Below are 17,721 nucleotides of genomic sequence, written 5' to 3'. Positions count from 1 at the left end.
CTGCCTAGAGAACTATTACACGTCACTGAAATCCTAGTACTAACAGTTTGCAATACTCATTGCCTGCGAGATACGGAGCGCTTATCTCACACGGGCAGATTACAGAATTTGCTCCTTACACCGATGGCTTGAACCACAGTGATAAATGTCGGCAGGGATTCCCACCAAAGGTGTCAATTCTTCCTACAGCACCTCTGGTGCCCTCAGGTGACACACGAGTGGCCATCGTGATCCCCTACACAGAGTGTCAGCAGGATCTCAGGCTGTTTGTGGGGGGGGGGGGGGGGGGGGGGGTGAACATAGAGTCCGACCCTCACCCTCACCCCATCAGGGGTCACGAGAATCATTGGTAAACGCACAGGAGCCTTTCAGCCCTCCTTACCCGTGCTGAATTCAGCTTCAAGGGCTGATTTCAGAGTCTCATTCCCTTGTCAGTAATTCGTAGCTGTACTGAGTTTTAAATTGACCATCAATTGTGGCAAAGCACTCTATGCTGAGAACACCACATGAAAATGTTTCACCTGTCCTGCACCTTCTCATATCTAGCTGCTCACTGCCAGGTCACACTCTCCTGCCTTCTATTTCCCCATCAATGCAAATACTGTTTCCTTGTCCATTCCTTTATCAGTTCGAACACTTCCATCAAATGCTCGAAATTTTCTCAGTATGTGAAAATACAATTCTAGTTGCTCTCCTCTGTCCTTACAGCCGAAACCCTTCATCCCTGGTAAATCCGCTCTTTCCCCTGGATTATTCCATCCCTCGTACAGTGAGCAGCCCAGAACTGCACATTGTTCACGATGCAGCCTAACCGAATCATCATGACCTCTGCTTTTGGAAGATCCTCGTTTTCAAATCCCTCCGTGACCTCGCCCCTCCCTATCTCTGTAACCTCCTCCGGCCCCACAAGCACCCCCTCCCCCCCACCCCACCCCACAAATCTTTGCTGTCTGCACTTTATCCATTTCTGTTCCCTCACTTTCCCTTTGTTGTGTAAGCTGGGGCTCAGTGGGTAGCACTCTCGGTAGTGGGCTGTGGGTTCAAGTCCCACTCCAGAGACTTGAGCACAAAAATCCAAGCGGACACTCCACTGACGTACTGAGGGAGTGCTGCGCTGTGGGAGGTGCCGTCTTTCAGATGAGACGTTAAACCTGCTCTGTCAGGTGGGCATAAAAGATCCCATGGCACTATTTCGAAGAAAAGCAGGGGAGTTATCCCCGGTGTCCTGGCCAATATTTATCCCTCAATCTACATAATAAAAACAGATTATCTGGTATCACATTGCTGTTTGTGGGAGTTTGCTGTGAGCAGATTGCCTGCCACGTTTCCTGCATTACAACAGTGACTACACTTCAGAAATAAAAGTACTTCATTGGCTGTAAGGCGCTTTGGGACGTCCGGTGGTCGTGAAAGGCGCTATAGAAATGCAAGTCTTTTCTTTATTGATGCCACAGGCTCTAAAATTCTCAACCAAAGCAGCGGGCACCCTAGTCGGTTTTCCCCTTCCCCTAGCTGAAGAACACTTGGGCTAAGCGGAGATCAGCTACCTCAGCACAGGCCAGGTAGTGAACCAGGGGCATTCCTGGGCCATCACCGAGAGAGAAGGGAAAATAATACTTGCTGCTTTTGAAAGAGAGCTGCGTCTTCTTTATTACAATGTGGAATTCTCTGGCACAAATTGTTGTTTATGCAAAGTTCATAAATTACTTGAAAGGAGAACAGAAAAAAGAATATTCAAGGGCATGGGGAGCAGCAGGAGAGAGCGATTAGACTAGGAGGCTCACATGGAGAAAGACAGACCAGAATTGATGGGCCGAATGACCTGTGCCTGTCCTGTGACAGTCTCTCATTTTAATGGAGCTCTCCGCATTGCATTTTGTACCATGAATTGTCACAATGGTCACAACACCAGGAACTCGAACAACCTGTGCTGCCATACACTAATGACCAACGCCAGCCTCAGTACTCTGTACGTCATACACCAGATAACCAGTTCTCACAATCAGTGCACCTTAACAACAACTTCACACGTACTCCGTCACCACCTCTCCTGGCCAATAACTAGTGCACAGTCGGACACTCGGACACTATACTCTTCCTAATAACCAGTGCACACTCTCATACTGTCACTGCATCTCCCATCTAGTAACCGGTGCACATACTCTCACACACACACACACTGGCACTATACTTCTCCCAATAACCAGCGCCACACAATTACCGAATCCCCGTATATAATGTCTGTTTTTGCAGAGTCCACTTTTCGACCACCGTCCATGCACAATCAAAGCTGCTGGGCATTTTAAAGCCCAGTTTCACAACGACCGATCCACGCTCCGGAGTAAAGCACCAGGATCCCAGGCTAAACAAAAAACCAAAATCACATCAACTGCTGCTGAAACCCTCATCCCTGCCTGTTACCTCTAGTCTTGACGATTCCAACGCACTCCTGTCCGGCCTCTCGCATTCCACCCTACATCCAAAGCTCGGCTGCCCGTGTCCTAACTCGCACCAAGTCCCATTCACCTATCACCCCGTGCTCGCTGACCTACATTGCCTCCCGGTTAAGCAATTTTAAAATTCTCATCCTGGTTTTCAAATCCCTCTATGGCCTCGCCCCTCCCTATCTCTGTAATCTCCTCCAGCCCCACAACCCCCCCCCCCCCCAAAAGATATCTGCGCTCCTCTAATTCTGCCCTCGAGCATCCCTGATTATAATCGCTCCACCATTGGCGGCCATGCCTTCTGTTGCCTGGGCCCTAAGCTCTAGAATTCCCTCCCTAAACTTCTCCGCATCTCTTCCCCATTCTCCTCCTTGAAGACGCTCCTTAAAACCTACCTCTTGGACCAAGCTTTTGGTCAGCTGTCCTACTATCACCTAACGTGGCTCGGAGTCCAAACATTTGTTTGATAACACTCCTGTGCAGCACCTTGGGGTGTTTGACTACGTTAAAGGCGCTATTCAAATACAAGTACACCTTGTGCAGGAGGACTGGTAGGATCTACTGCCACGCTAAGGAGGGCTGCTGGTTTCCTTCACTTGTGGAACATTCGATTCAACGAGTTTCCGACCCAGCCACACACAAAATCTACCGAGAAGTACAGCTGAGGCAGTGAGCTGAAACGCCCTGGAGAAAGTTTCCACACAGTTCTGAAGACATGAACCAACGGAGGGATGAAAAACAACTCACCATGTGCAAGACTAACTACAACCAGAGACTCATTATGCGCGCACACACACACACACACTCCTACAGAGCTACCCTGAAAATAAGAGTCATTGACATTTCAGTTAATCCGCCAACTAAAAGTTAGAAACAATTGTTTTCCGAAGTCACTGATTGACTTTTGGAACATTTACTCTCAAACGCCCCCTGACCTTGATCATGGAACCATCCAGCACAGAAGGAGGCCATTCAGCCCATCGTACCTGTGCCGGCTCTTTGAAAGAGCTATCTGATTAGTCTCACTCCCCTGCTCTTTCCCCGTAGCCCTGCAAATCTACATGAAAAACAGCGGAACTCTTGGGACAGGTGAACTTTGTCAAATGATCATTTACAGCCTGTGGCGGGGAATCACACGAGGTTACCAGCACTGCCCCAAGCTTGCGTTTATAGGGGGTGTTCTTCCCTTCTGTAACCTGAAAGAGGTGAAAGATACAGATGAAATCTCCTGCCGTTCTGCTGTGTGGCACAGAGTGTACCTGGTCAGACACACAACACGCACTCTCGCTCTTCAACTCTGCAACACGGCTCCAACCCAGAAAGACAGACTTGCATTTCTATAGCGCCTTTTATGTCCTCAGGACATCCAAAAGCACTTTACAGCCAATGAAGTGCTTCTAAAATGTAGTCACTGTTGTAATGTAGGAAATGCAGCAGCCAATTTGTACACAGCAAGATCCCACAAACAGCAATGCGATAAGGACCAGATAATCTGTTTCAGTGATGTTGGTTGAGGGATAAATATTGTCCGGGACACCGGGGATAACTCCCCAAGCTCTTCTTCAAAATAGTGCCACGGGATCTTTTACGTTCACCCGAGGGGGCAGACGGGGGCCGCGGTTTAACATCTCATCCGAAAGATGGATGTCTCCTCTTGGGAGACTTGGGGTCAGGTACATTGTTTCAGACAGTTTAAAAGGAGCTTTCTCCTGCACCTAACCTGTGCCGAGCCAGATCTCGCAGTGTTCGACCCCGACAGCAAGTGCTCCATTCACCAACTCCCACAACCCACGTGGATGCCTCCCCCCCCCTCCGCGCAGGCCATGCCGCCCCCCCTCCGCGCAGGCCATGCTCCCCCCCCCCCTCCGCGCAGGCCATGCTCCCCCCCCCCTCCGCGCAGGCCATGCTCCCCCCCCCCTCCGCGCAGGCCATGCTCCCCCCCCCACCCCCCACGCGCAGGCCATGCTCCCCCCCCCCCTCCGCGCAGGCCATGCTCCCCCTCCGCGCAGGCCATGCCTCCCCCCCCCCCCTCCGCGCAGGCCATGCCTCCCCCCCCCCCCCCCTCCGCGCAGGCCATGCCTCCCCCCCCCCCCTCCGCGCAGGCCATGCCTCCCCCCTGCCTCCGCGCAGGCCATGCCTCCCCCCCCCCTCCGCGCAGGCCATGCCTCCCCCCCCCCCTCCGCGCAGGCCATGCCTCTCCCCCCCCCCCTCCGCGCAGGCCATGCCTCCCCCCCCCCTCCGCGCAGGCCATGCCTCCCCCCCCCCCTCCGCGCAGGCCATGCTCCCCCCCCCCCCTCCGCGCAGGCCATGCTCCCCCCCCCCTCCGCGCAGGCCATGCTCCCCCCCCCCCTCCGCGCAGGCCATGCTCCCCCCTCCGCGCAGGCCATGCTCCCCCCCCCCCTCCGCGCAGGCCATGCTCCCCCCCCCCCCCGCGCAGGCCATGCTCCCCCCCCCCTTCCGCGCAGGCCATGCTCCCCCCCCCCTTCCGCGCAGGCCATGCCCCCCCCACCCCGCGCAGGCCATGCTCCCCCCCCCCTTCCGCGCAGGCCATGCTCCCCCCCCCCCACCCCGCGCAGGCCATGCTCCCCCCCCCCTTCCGCGCAGGCCATGCTCCCCCCCCCCTTCCGCGCAGGCCATGCCCCCCCCACCCCCTCCGCACAGGCCATGCCCCCCCCCTCCGCGCAGGCCATGCTCCCCCCCCCCCCTCCGCGCAGGCCATGCCCCCCCCCCCCCCCACTCCGCACAGGGGCCAGTCACTGCACTCAGGTTCCATAAATTATGCATCTGATATGAAAACTTCACCCAAATGTGCACCTGCTGCAATCTTACCCACCGAATCCCAACTGAAAGGTGCTACCAGTACAAACCAATACCAGCTCCCTCTCTGGCACAGCCTCACATTTACAACTCCTCCCTTATTGGAATTTTGAGCGCACTGTCAGGACGTGTGCTGGTAAACCCGTCCGTCCCATTCGCACGGCGAAAGAATCGTTACCCGATGGGGGCTTTGGAATGTGAATCCAGCCGGGAGGCCGAGATGACTGGGCCCATCAGCGAATCTCCCAGCCCCCCCCCCCAGGGCACCATCAACAAACAGCTGAGTTATTGGCCGTACTACAGCACCACACACACACACACACACACACACACGTGCGATCACAGCCCATCCACATAAACTCCCAGAGGAACTCTACACATTTAAGGTTAGTAATACAATCTCAAGAGCTCTGTTTTCAGAAGCGTTGCATCTGCCCACAAAGCGTTGAGGAAACAGGAGGTTGAGATGTAGCACTTCCAACATGCCCTCCTGTGTGACCAAACCTTCCAACAAAGGCCATTCTCCTTACAAACAACTGTCCTTTCTATCCACTGAAGCGCTGAAACTGGAGCGCCTGTTGAAAATAAAGAACTGTACTGTCGAGATGGAACCTTCCGGAGTTTCAATGCTTAGTCACTTCATGGGCTTGAGCTTGGGAGATACTGAAAAATGTTGTATTTCAACTAGCCCATTGCAACACAGGGAGTCACTTTAATTCTCCATCCCACTCTGACCTCTCTGTCCTCAGCCTCCGACATTATTCCAATGAAGCTCAACGTAAGCTCGAGGAACAGCACCTCATCTTTCCATTAGGCAGTGTACAACCATCATTCAACATCGAGTTCACCAATTTCAGATCATAACCACTGCTCCCATTTTTTCAGACAGCAATGGTTCTGCTGTTCCCATTAAAGATTCCGAGAGGGATTACATAGAAACTCGGAGCAGGAGTAGGCCATTCGGCCCCTCGAGCCTGCTCCGCCATTCAATGAGATCATGGCTGATCATCCAAATTCAGTACCCTGTCCCTGCCTTCTCCCCATACCCCTTGATCCCTTTAGCCTTAAGAAATATATCCAACTCCTTCTTGAATATATTTAATGAATTGGCCTCTACTGCCTTCTGTGGTAGAGAATTCCACAGGTTCACCACTCTCTGGGTGAAGAAATTCCTCCTCATTTCTGTCCTAAATGGCTTACCCCTTATCCTTAGACTGTGACCGCTGGTTCTGGACTCCCTGTGTGGATAGATTGACAGGGTAGATGCTGAGAGGTTGTTTCCCCCTGGCTGGAGAGTCTAGGACTAGGGGGCACAGTCTCTGGATAAGGGGTCGGCCAGTTAAGACTGAGATGAGGAGGAATTTCTTCACTCAGAGGTTTGTGAATCTTTGGAATCCTCTACCCCAGAGGGCTGTGGATGCCGAGTGGTTGTATATTCAAGGCTGAGATTGACAGATTTTTGAACTGTAGAGGAATCAAGGGATATGGAGATCGGGTGGCAAAGTGGAGTTGAGGTCGAAGATCAGCCATGATCTTATTGAGTGGCAGTGCAGGGTCAAGAGGCCCCGTAGCCTGCACCTGATTCTTGTCATCTTATAGCTCCTCCAGACCCATCTTTTGCTTCTTTACTTATCCCACATCCCGTTTGTCATTTAATCTCTCCTGCCTCCCACCCTATCACAGACCTTCCATTTTGTTCTTTCTTTCCCCTCCCCCCCTCCCCTTTCCACACCTCTGTACTTTCTTAAAAACTTCTGCCAGTTCTGATGAAAGGTCACCGACCTGAAATGTTAACTGTTTCTCTCTCATAGAAACATAGAAACTAGGAGCAGGAGTAGGCCATTCGGCCCTTCGAGCTTGCTCCGCCATTCAACGAGATCATGGCTGATCATCCAAACCCTAGCACCCGGTCCCTACACCGACAGCCATCCCACCCAAGCCCTATCCCCGTAACCCCACGTATTTAATCCCCCCTAACACTAAGGGCCAATTTTAATCATGGCCAATCAACCTAACCCGCACATCTCCTGACCTGCTGAGTATTTCCAGCATTTTCTGTTTGTGTTCCTCATTTGAAAGTCATGCATTCTATTTTGAATTTTCCATTATAAATCCATATGTCCGCATTTAAACTGGAAAATTATGTAAACTTTATGTAAACGTGTCACACTCTAATGACACCCTCCTGCCAGTGGTGGCACTGCAGTGCTGCATAAAGCTTAGTTCAGTCTTTCAGAGCAGTGCTGCAGACAGTCCCTGCAGGCGCCACGCCTGCAAAGCGGTTTGAGATTTAAATGTCATTTCAAACACATTATGAAGTTAATTATCACACGCGGCGAGTGGGGCACAGCGCCTGTCCTATTCCCATGTTATAATGTCGGGCCGTACCTCAGACGCATTGCTCAGGTGCAGCCCGCTGGAAGGCCAACAGGAAACGCTCCAGTCTTGTACCTCCAGAAACCCGTGCCAGCCTGCGCCCTCCGTTGCATCCTCCATGGAAGCACGCTGCCCGTCGCCGATGGCATGATATCAATGCAAGAACACCATCAGCTGCCACAGCCCTGCTTAGATCACAGCAAGAGCCGTCCACACTGCAGCAATAATTACACTACCCCCGACAATCAGGCAAAGAATAAGGAATGGTCTGAGCAGCACCTTAGGCAAAAGACCCTTCGAACAGCCCTGAAGGAATCAGGATTTGATCAGCCGAGTGGATATAACCTGACTAACAAAACAAACAGGGACAGCCACAGCCCGAGGATGCACGAGATAAGTAAAATTAATTTCTAGGATTTCAGTTTATGTTGAACAGTGACTGTACATTTGAACAGTGAATAATCCGTCCATCACCCTGCTCAATAACAGAAACTCCGTGCAGTTACAGTGAGTAATTCTTACCCTGCTGAATAAACAGCGACTCTGTACAGTGACTAACCCTTACACTGAATAAACAGCGACTCTGTACAGTGAGTAACCATTACCCTGCTGAATAACAAAAACTATGTACTGTACAGCTACAGTGAGTGACCCTTACCCTGCTGAATAAACAGTGACTTGATACAGTTACACAGTGAGTGGCCTTCGCCCTGCTGAATAAACAGCGACTCAGCCAAGTTAGACGGTGAATGTTGCGAAAAATAATTTCATTTATATTTTGACGTTAATGCAATGAGAGATTACCCTGTGGCACCACAGTAAATCACAGCGCTCAGGATCAATGCTTCATATACGTGGCGGCGGCGGGGGGGTGGGGGAGGAGGTGGAGAATCAGGCCACCCCCACTCTCCCAGGCCATTCAAAACGGCAGGGGTGCAACAAACTGAATTGGCCCTGTCCCAGTTCTGGCCATTCCTCAAGTTGTGAGATCACCGGGGTAAACAGAACCGAGGATTGTGTCTGCAACACTGCAATTGTGAAACCACAGTAACTAGCTCGATAGGCTGCACGGGTCTGGAAAAGACGACGACTTCAAAACAGAGAGGAGGTGCATCGCAGTGAACAGTCACACTGTGTTCAAAGGCCAGTTGGCTCTCAGCCCTTCCACGCACCTCCCCTGCAATATATCCCGTGAATACAGAAATACCAATGAAGCACCAACTCTCCCTAAATTTATGATCCTAGCTGGGCCATGGGGATAAATTAAAAAGTAAAAGCAATGGTCCAGGCTAAGCGGAGCGTTAAGCTAGCACCATGTCAGGGAAATCTGGATTTAGTAATCTTGAAAAAGCACTGCTCACCTTCACAGGCTGCGAATCATGCAGAGACGCAGGCAATGGGCCATCACCCGCTGGCAGCATCGACAGAGATTGCTCTTACGCAGACAGACTCTTGCTGCCCCATTCACCCCAATGGTACCCACATGGAATGCTTTCGCAGAGCACAGCAGAGCTGCTCAGCCTGCTCTCCTCCTCCGGCAGTTTCCTGTAACACCCTCCTCAACTGGTCCTGCACGCCACAAAAGGCAAGGTGACGTAAGCCTGGTTGCCTGGCAACTAGCTACCTGCACAGAAAAAGTTTCCATTACACACCGGCGATGTTGTGGTCGCTGTGACAATTTGAGCAGGTGGCACAAAGCGTGAGAGCCAGAGTTGCTCAATCGTCATCTGCAGGCAGTTCCTCTTTAGACACAGCCACCCTGTTCAGGGGGAATGTACTTAGTCCGCATGCAGGCAATGTTATGAGGGGTAAATGAGCAACATACTCCCTCATTCTGCACTGCACACAGGCAGTGTTCATAGAATCATAGACATTTATGGCACAGGAGGCCATCGTGTCGGTGCTGGCTCTCCAGCCTAGTCCCACTTTCCAGCGCTTGGTCCATAGCCCTGTAGCTTCAAGTGCGCATCCAAGTGCTTTTTAAATGCGATGAGGGTTCCTGCCTCTACCACCCTTTCAGATAGAGTTCCAGACCCCCACATTCTGGGTGAAAAAAGTGCTCAGAGAATCATAGAATAGAATAATACAGCACAGAAGGAGGCCAGTCTGCGCCGGCTCTTTCGAAGAGCAACCCAGTCAGTCCCACTCCCCCGCTCTTTCCCCAGATCCCTGTAAATTTTTCTCCTTCAGGTATTTATCCAATTCCCTTTTGAAGTCTACTATTGAATCTGTATCCACCGCCCTATCAGGCAGCGCGTTCCAAATCCTAACCACTCGTTGTGTAAAAAGGGTTCCCCTCATGTCGCCTCGGGTTCTTTGCCCAATCACCTTCAATCTGGGCCCTCTGGTTATCGACCCTTCAGCCACTGGAAACAGTCTCTCTTTATTTCTATCTAAACCGTCATGATTTTAAACACCTCGATCAAATCTCCTCTCAGCCTTCTCTACTCTAAGGAAGCGACCCAGCTTCTCCAGTCTATCCACGTAACTGTAATCCCTCATCCCTGGAACCATTCTAGCAAATCTCTTCTGCACCCTCTCCAAAGCCTTCACGTCCTTCCTACAGTGTGGTGCCCAGAATTGGACACAATACTCCAGCTAGGGCCAAGCTAGTGTTTTATACACTCCTGCACTGTACACAGGGGCAGTGTTATCAGGGTTAAACCGGTCATTGAAACATAGAAAAATAGGAACAGGAGTAGGCCATTCGGCCCTTCGAGCCTGCTCCGCCATTCAATATGATCAAGGCTGATCCTCTATCTCAATACCATATTCCCACTCTCTCCCCATACCCCTTGATGCCTTTTGTGTCTAGAAATCTATCGCCTTCTTAAATATATTCAGTGACTTGGCCTCCACAGCCTTCTGTGGTAGAGAATTCCACAGGTTCACCACCCTCTGAGTGAAGACATTTCTCCTCATCTCAGTCCTAAATGTCCTACCCCATATCCTGAGACTGTGACCCCTCGTTCTAGACCCCCCAGCCAGGGGAAACATCCTCCCTGCATCCAGTCTGTCTAGCCCTGTCAGAATTTTATACGTTTCAATGAGATCCCCTCTCATTCTTCTAAACTCTAGTGAATACAGGCCTAGTCGACCCAATCATATACTCCTTACTACAAGGAAGCAGTACAAATCAACAACTTGCATTTAAACGTCACGTGCAGAGGTGATTCAGAGAGACAGCCAACACGGGGCATTACAGCAGGAGTTGGGAGCCAAGATCGAGAGCTCAGTCAACGCAGTGCATTGTCAGGAGGCTATCAGAAGATGTGGAGAGAGAGAAGTACTAGGCCCAAAGGGCATTGGTGAGACCACACCTGGAGCACAGTTTTAGTCTCCTTATTTAAGGATATACTTGCATTGGAGGCAGTTCAGAGAAGGTTCACGAGGTTGATTCCTGAGATGAAGGGGTCGTCTTTTGAGGAAAGGTTGAGCAGGTTGGGCCTATACTCATTGGAGTTTAGAAGAATGAGAGGGGATCTTATTGAAACATATAAAATTCTGAGCGGGATTGACAGGGTAGATGCAGAGAGGATGTTTCCTCTCGTGGGGGAATCTAGAACTAGGGGCATAATTTCAGAATAAGGGGTCGCCCATTTAAAACGGAAATGAGGAGGAATTTCTTCTCTCAGAGGGCCGTGAATCTTTGGAATTCTCTGCCCCAGAGAGCTGTGGAGGCGGAGTCACTGAATATATTTAAGGTGGAGATAGACAGATTTTTGAACGATAAGGGAGTCAAGGGTTATGGGGAGCGGGCAGGGAAGTGGGGTTGAGGCCAAGATCAGATCAGCCATGATCTTATTGAATGGCGGAGCAGGCTCGAGGGGCCAAATGACCGACTCCTGCTCCTAGGTCTTATGTCAAAGGATTAGGGGGGGGGAAACGTAGAGTTCAAGCAAGTAGGGGTAAGACAGCTGAAGACTCGGTGCCAATGAGGGGACAGGACGGCGAAAAAAGGCTGGGGGTCGGATGGGACAAGAACACGGAGGGGTTGGGTGAGGATACTGATTTTGGTGCATCGGAGGATGGGGAATGGGTGAGTGGGACACAACAGGTGCAGCGGAGATTTCAACAAGTTGGAAAGAACATGGGGTGAAGTTCAAGGCATTGGTGAGGAGAGCGATAGAGAAATGGAGGAGGGGGATGAGGTCTGGGCAGACAGTGTCAGGGTGGAAGTAGGTAAAGGAGTGGTCAGTTCTGGTCTTCATATTATTAAAAGGAGAGAGGCACTGGAGAAGGCGCAGAAGATTTACTAGGGTGATACCAGAACTGAGAGTAAAGACTGACCAGGCTGGAGCGCTTTCCTCTAGAAAAAAGACTGAGGGGTGACCTGATAGAGGTCTTTAAGATTATGAAGGGCTTTGATAGGGTAGACGTAGAGGTGTTTCCACTAGTGGGGGAGACCAAAACTAGGGGCCATAAATAAGATAGTCACTAATAAATCCAATCGGGAATTCAGGAGAAACTTCTTTACTCAGAGAGTGGTGAGAATGTGGAACTCGCTCCCACGGGTGAGGCGAATAGCAGAGATACATTTAAAGGAAAGCTAGATAAACACACTAGGGAGAAAGGAATAGAAGGATATGTTAATGGGGTTAGATGAAGAGGGGTGGGAGGAAGCTTGAGGGGAGCATAAACGGATGTGTTGGGTCGAATGGCCTGTTTCTGTGCTGTAAATACTTTGTAGTATGGAGTTTAAAGCTCAGATCCGGGTTGAACCCGAATTCAGCCTGGGGAAAGGGATGGGTGATGTGAAAAGACTACTGAGTCATAGAGTCATAGAGCACAGAAAGAGGCCATTCGGCCCATCGGGTCTGCGCCGTCCATCAAGCCCTGTCTAATCTAATCCCATTTTCCAGCATTTGGTCCATAGCCTTGTATGCAATGGCATTTCAAGTGCTCATCCAAATGCTTCTTGAATGTTGTGAGGGTTCCTGCCTCTACCACCCTTTCAGGCAGTGAGTTCCAGACTCCAACCACCCTCTGAGTGAAAAAGTTCCTCCTCAAATCCCCTCCAAACCTCCTGCCCCTTACCTTGAATCTATGCCCCCTTGTTACTGACCCCCCTACTAAGGGGAAAAGTTCCTCTTTATCTACCCTATCTATGCCCCTCATCATTTTGTACACCTCAATCAGGTCCCCCCTCAGCCTTCTTTGCTCCAAGGAAAACAACCCCAGCCTGTTTAGTCTTTCTTCATAGCTGAGGCGCTCCATCCCAGGTAACATCCTGGTGAATCTTCTCTGCACCCTCTCCAAAGCAATCACATCCTTCCTATAGTGAGGCGACCAGAACTGCACACAGTACTCCAGCTGAGGCCTAACTAGCGTTTTGTACAGCTCCATCATAACCTCCCTGCTCTTATATTCTATGCCTCGGCTAATGAAGGCAAGTATCCCATATGCCTTTTTAACCACCTTATCTACCTGTTCCGCTGCCTTCAGGGATCTATGTACATGTACACCAAGGTCCCTCTGACCCTCTGTACTTCCTAGGGTCCTACCACTCATTGTGTATTCCCTTGCCTTATTTGTCTGTCCAAAATGCATCACCTCGCACTTTTCAGGGTTAAATTCCATTTGCCACTTTTCCGCCCATCTGACCAACCCGTTTATATCGTCCTGTAGCCTGAGGCTTTCCTCCTCGCAATTTACCACCCCACCAATTTTCGTGTCATCTGCGAACTTACTGATCATACCTTTTACATTCTCATCCAAATCATTTATGTAGATCACAAACAGCAAGGGACCCAGCACCGATCCCTGAGGTACCCCACTGGACACAGGCTTCCAGTCACAAAAGCAACCTTCGACCATCATCCTCTGCCTCCTGCCACTCAGCCAGTTTAGGATCCAACGTGCCAAGGCACCCTGGATCCCATGGGCTCTTACCTTCTTGACCAGTCTCCTATGCGGGGCTTTGTCAAAAGCCTTATTGAAGTCCATGTAAACCACATCCACAGCATTTCCCTCATCCACACACCTAGTCACCCCCTCGAAAAATTCAATCAGATTGGTCAGACATGATTTACCCTTGACAAAGCCATGCTGACTATCCCCGATTAATCCTTGCCTCTCCAAGTGGAGACTAATTTTGTCCCTCAGAATTTTTTCCAATAATTTCCCTACCACAGATGTTAGGCTCACCGGCCTGTAATTCCCTGGTTTATCCCTGCTACCCTTCTTGAATAATGGTACTACGTTAGCTGTTCTCCAGTCCGCTGGCCACAGGGGATGTACCAGAGAGGTTCTGAAAATTTGTGTCAGAGCCCCTGCAATCTCCTCCTTTGCCTCACACAGCAGCCTGGGATACATCTCGTCCGGGCCTGGGGATTTATCCACTTTTTGGCCTGCTAAAACTGCTAGTACCTCCTCCCTCTCGATGCTAATATGTTCAAGTATATCACAGTCCCCTTGCCCGATTTCTATGTCTACATCGTCTTTCTCCATAGTGAACACAGATGCAAAAAATTCATTTAAAACCCCGCCTACATCATCTGGCTCTACACACAGATTGCCACTTTGGTCCCTAATGGGCCCTACCCTTTCCCTGGTTATCCTCTTGCCCTTAATATACTTATAAAACATCTTAGGATTTTCCTTTATTTTGCTCGCCAGTGTTATTTCATGGCCCCTCCTCGCTCTCCTAATTTCTTTTTTTAAGTATGCCCCTGCACTTTTTATACTCCTCTAGGGCTTCCTCCGTCTTTAGTCTTTTGTAACTGCCAAAAGCCCCCCTTTTTTTCCTAATGCATTTTTGTATATCCCTTGTCATCCAAGGTTCCCTTTGCTTGTTGGTCCCACCCTTGACCTTTACGGGAACATGTTGGCGCTGTACTCTCTCTATTTCCCTTCTGAAAGTCTCCCACTGCTTTGATGTGGATTTTCCTATAAGTAGCTGCTCCCAGTCCACTTTGGCCAGATCCTGCCTTATCATATTAAAATCGGCCTTCCCCCAATTTAGAACCCTTATTTCCGGGCCGTCTTTGTCTTTTTCCATGACCACCTTAAATCTCACCGAATTATGGTCACTGTCGCCAAAATGCTCTCCTACTGACACTTCCACCACTTGCCCGGCTACATTCCCTAGAATTAGGTCCAGTACCACCCCCTCTCTTGTAGGACTTTCTACACGCTGGCTCAAAAAGCTCTCCTGGATGCACTTTAAGAATTCTGCACCCTCTAAGCCTTTCACACTCTGACTATCCCAATTAATATTGGGGAAGTTGAAATCCCCCACTATTATTACCCTATTATTTTCGCACTTCTCTTGAGATTTGCCTACATATCTGTTCCTCTATCTCCCCCTGACTGTTTGGGGGCCTATAGTACACTCCCAGCAAAGTGCTTGCCCCCTTTTTGTTTTTAAGTTCTACCCATATGGCCTCATTAGAGGAACCCACTAATATATCATCCCTCCTTACAGCAGTAATTGACTCCTTAATTAATATTGCAACACCCCCTCCCCTTTTACACCCCCCTCTGTCTCGCCTGAAGATTCTATACCCCGGAATATTGAGCTGCCAGTCCTGACCCTCCCTCAACCATGTCTCCGTGATAGCAACAATATCGTACTCCCATGTGTTCAACAACAACTTCAGTTCATCCACCTTATTTGCAAGACTCCTTGCATTAAAATAAATGCCTTCCAGCCTTGCCATATTCCCTTTTGCCTTCACATATTTGCTCTGCCTTCCCAGCTGACTTGTTTTTTCCTCCGTATTTGGCTGTAAATTACCCCCTACTATAGCGCCACTCTGTATCCCATCCCCCTGCCAAGTTAGTTTAAACCCCCCCCAACAGTGCTAGCAAACCTCCCCGCAAGGATATTGGTCCCCCTCTGGTTCAGGTGTAAACCGTCCGACTTGTACAAGTCCCACCTTTCCCAGAAGCAGACCCAGTGATCCAGGAAACTAAAGCCCTCCCTCCTGCACCATTCCTTTAGCCACGCATTCATCTGTTCTATCTTCCTATTCCTATACTCACTAGCACGTGGCACCGGGAGTAATCCAGAGATTACAACCTTTGAGGTCCTGCTCTTTAATCTTCTACCTAGCTCCCTAAATTCTTGCTGCAGGACCTCATCCCTCTTTTTACCTATGTCGTTGGTACCAATGTGGACCACGACCTCTGGCTGTTCGCCCTCCCCCTCCAGAATGCCCTGCAGCCGCTCAGTGACATCCTTGACCCTGGCACCAGGGAGGCAACAAACCATCCTGGATTCACGTCTACGGCCACAGAAACGCCTATCTGTTCCCCTTACTATAGAATCCCCTACCACTATTGCTCTCCCACTCTTTTTCCTCCCTTCCTGGGCAGCACGAGCACCCCCAGTGCCAGGAAGTTGGCTGCTGCTGCCTTCTCCTGATAAGTCATCCCCCCCAACAGTATCCAAAGCGGTATACCTGGTTGAAAGGGGGATGGCCACAGGGGTCCCCTGCACTACCTGCCTGCTTCTATTGTTCCGCCTGGTGGTCACCCATTTCCCTTCTGCCTGTGCAGCCCTACCCTGCGGTGTGACCAACTCACTATGAGTAATTCGCGACCCTCTCAGCATCGCGAATGCTCCACAACCCATCCACCCGCAGCTCCAGCACCCCAAGACGGCCCGTTAGTAGCTGCAGCTGGATGCATTTCTGGCACACGTGTTGGTCAGGGACACTGGCAGCGTCCCTGAATTCCCACATAGAGCAAGAGGAGCATATCACGGGGCTGGGCTCTCCTGGCATGACCTACCCCTTTAATCAATTTAAATTAAATTAATTCAATACCACCAGTAAAGTAAGCCTTACCTGGTCTCTGGAGCCCTTTGTAGGCCCGCTCTACCGCTGAAGCACCCACCGAAGCTGAGGCCTTGCCTCACCTAACTCCCTGACTCACCCAACTCTCAGCACTCTGTTGAAACCGCACTCAGTGCAAAATCGCACTTCAAAGCCTGTTTTTATAGGCCCTGAAACAAAGACTTGCTGAGCTGAGCCCAGCTACAGGAGAACCAGGTTAACCAGATTACTCCAGTTTCCCTTGTTAACTGCCTTCAGCTGCTCTGAGTTGTAGGACTTGTTTATCCCTTTTTAACCCTGCTTAAAGCTGGGAAATTTAGATTTTAAACAGTAAACAGTACACAGTAAATGTGAAACAAACAAAAGTTTGATTTCAGCAACCAGTTAAGACTCCCTGACTCACCCAACTCTCAGCACCCTGTTGAAACCGCAAATGCTTGGTTTGAGTGTAAAGCAAGGCTTTAATCAACTGTTTCACAACCATGAGTTCTAGTTACATCACTAGTTCCTGGTTACAGAAACATCCTGAGCAAGCTGGGCCCACGCCCGAGTATTTATACTCCTTGGACGGCGCCACTAGCTGGCCGCCCAGTGTTACTTCATGAGTCATGATAAGATTCATGACAATGGGCAAAGGTGCAGTTTTTGGAAGGAGCCAATTGAGATGGCTACACATTTTCGAACATCTCATTTAGAAAGTTCTGACTCACCCATGACTTTGTTGGGCAGTCTAACAATGCAGAGATGGTTTATGGAGCCACGAGTAGTGGTGCAGAGGAGGAGCTAGGTGCCAGCAGCAGACGCCCGGAAAGTGACCCCTTACCGAAGGGTATTCAAAAGTAAAAGGGTGTAATATAATGCCTGTTTGACACTGTCTACTGAGAGTGTTAGGGAGTTATTAATCCTTTCTCCTATTGAGAAAGCTGCCCAAGCCTTGGGAGAATTTTACGTTTCACCGTACGTCAGTTCAAGGAGCTTCACTGCACGAACTGACACACCAAACTATTCAAACTAAGAGCACACTGTACAGCAAGTGACAACTCTCCGACAGAACCGAGAACTCTCAGCCACATTCGCCCAGTTATTACAACATGCAGACACCAAACCTAAGCACGTCTCTCGCTCGCCCGACACCCTCGCTCGCCCATCCGCATCTGCAGTGGCCACCGATTAAACAGTCAAATTGTTAAAAGAAAATTGAATACATAGGACGGATTAAATGACATGTGTGCAGCTCCTGCAATGGTGCAGTGGCTAAAAATACACCACTGAACCCTGCAGAACAAGAGGAACCCGGCTTTATC

At 50.2% G+C, this 17,721-nt stretch overlaps 1 protein-coding gene across 3 annotated transcripts in view; it reads right to left on the bottom strand.

Annotated features, from left to right (window-relative positions):
- The window catches only part of LOC147096905 (inositol-trisphosphate 3-kinase C-like), a 79,912-nt gene that overhangs the window by 41,448 nt on the left and 20,743 nt on the right, over window positions 1-17,721 (bottom strand). The window contains exon 1 of one of the 3 annotated variants that reach the window (XM_085973622.1): window positions 8,999-9,188. The exons of the other annotated variants lie outside the window; for them this stretch is intronic. Coding sequence (XP_085829748.1) covers window positions 8,999-9,058 — 60 coding nt within the window. The 5' untranslated portion in view covers window positions 9,059-9,188. Of the gene's footprint in view, window positions 1-8,998; window positions 9,189-17,721 lie in introns of those variants that run through there. 3 annotated transcript variants of the gene reach the window in all.

The sequence above is a fragment of the Somniosus microcephalus genome, chromosome 34 (assembly GCF_052327205.1).
Source record: "Somniosus microcephalus isolate GS21.2 chromosome 34, FLI_Smic_1.0, whole genome shotgun sequence".
In the NCBI taxonomy this organism is placed as follows: domain Eukaryota; kingdom Metazoa; phylum Chordata; class Chondrichthyes; order Squaliformes; family Somniosidae; genus Somniosus; species Somniosus microcephalus.
This window is presented reverse-complemented; position numbering and strand designations above follow the sequence as displayed.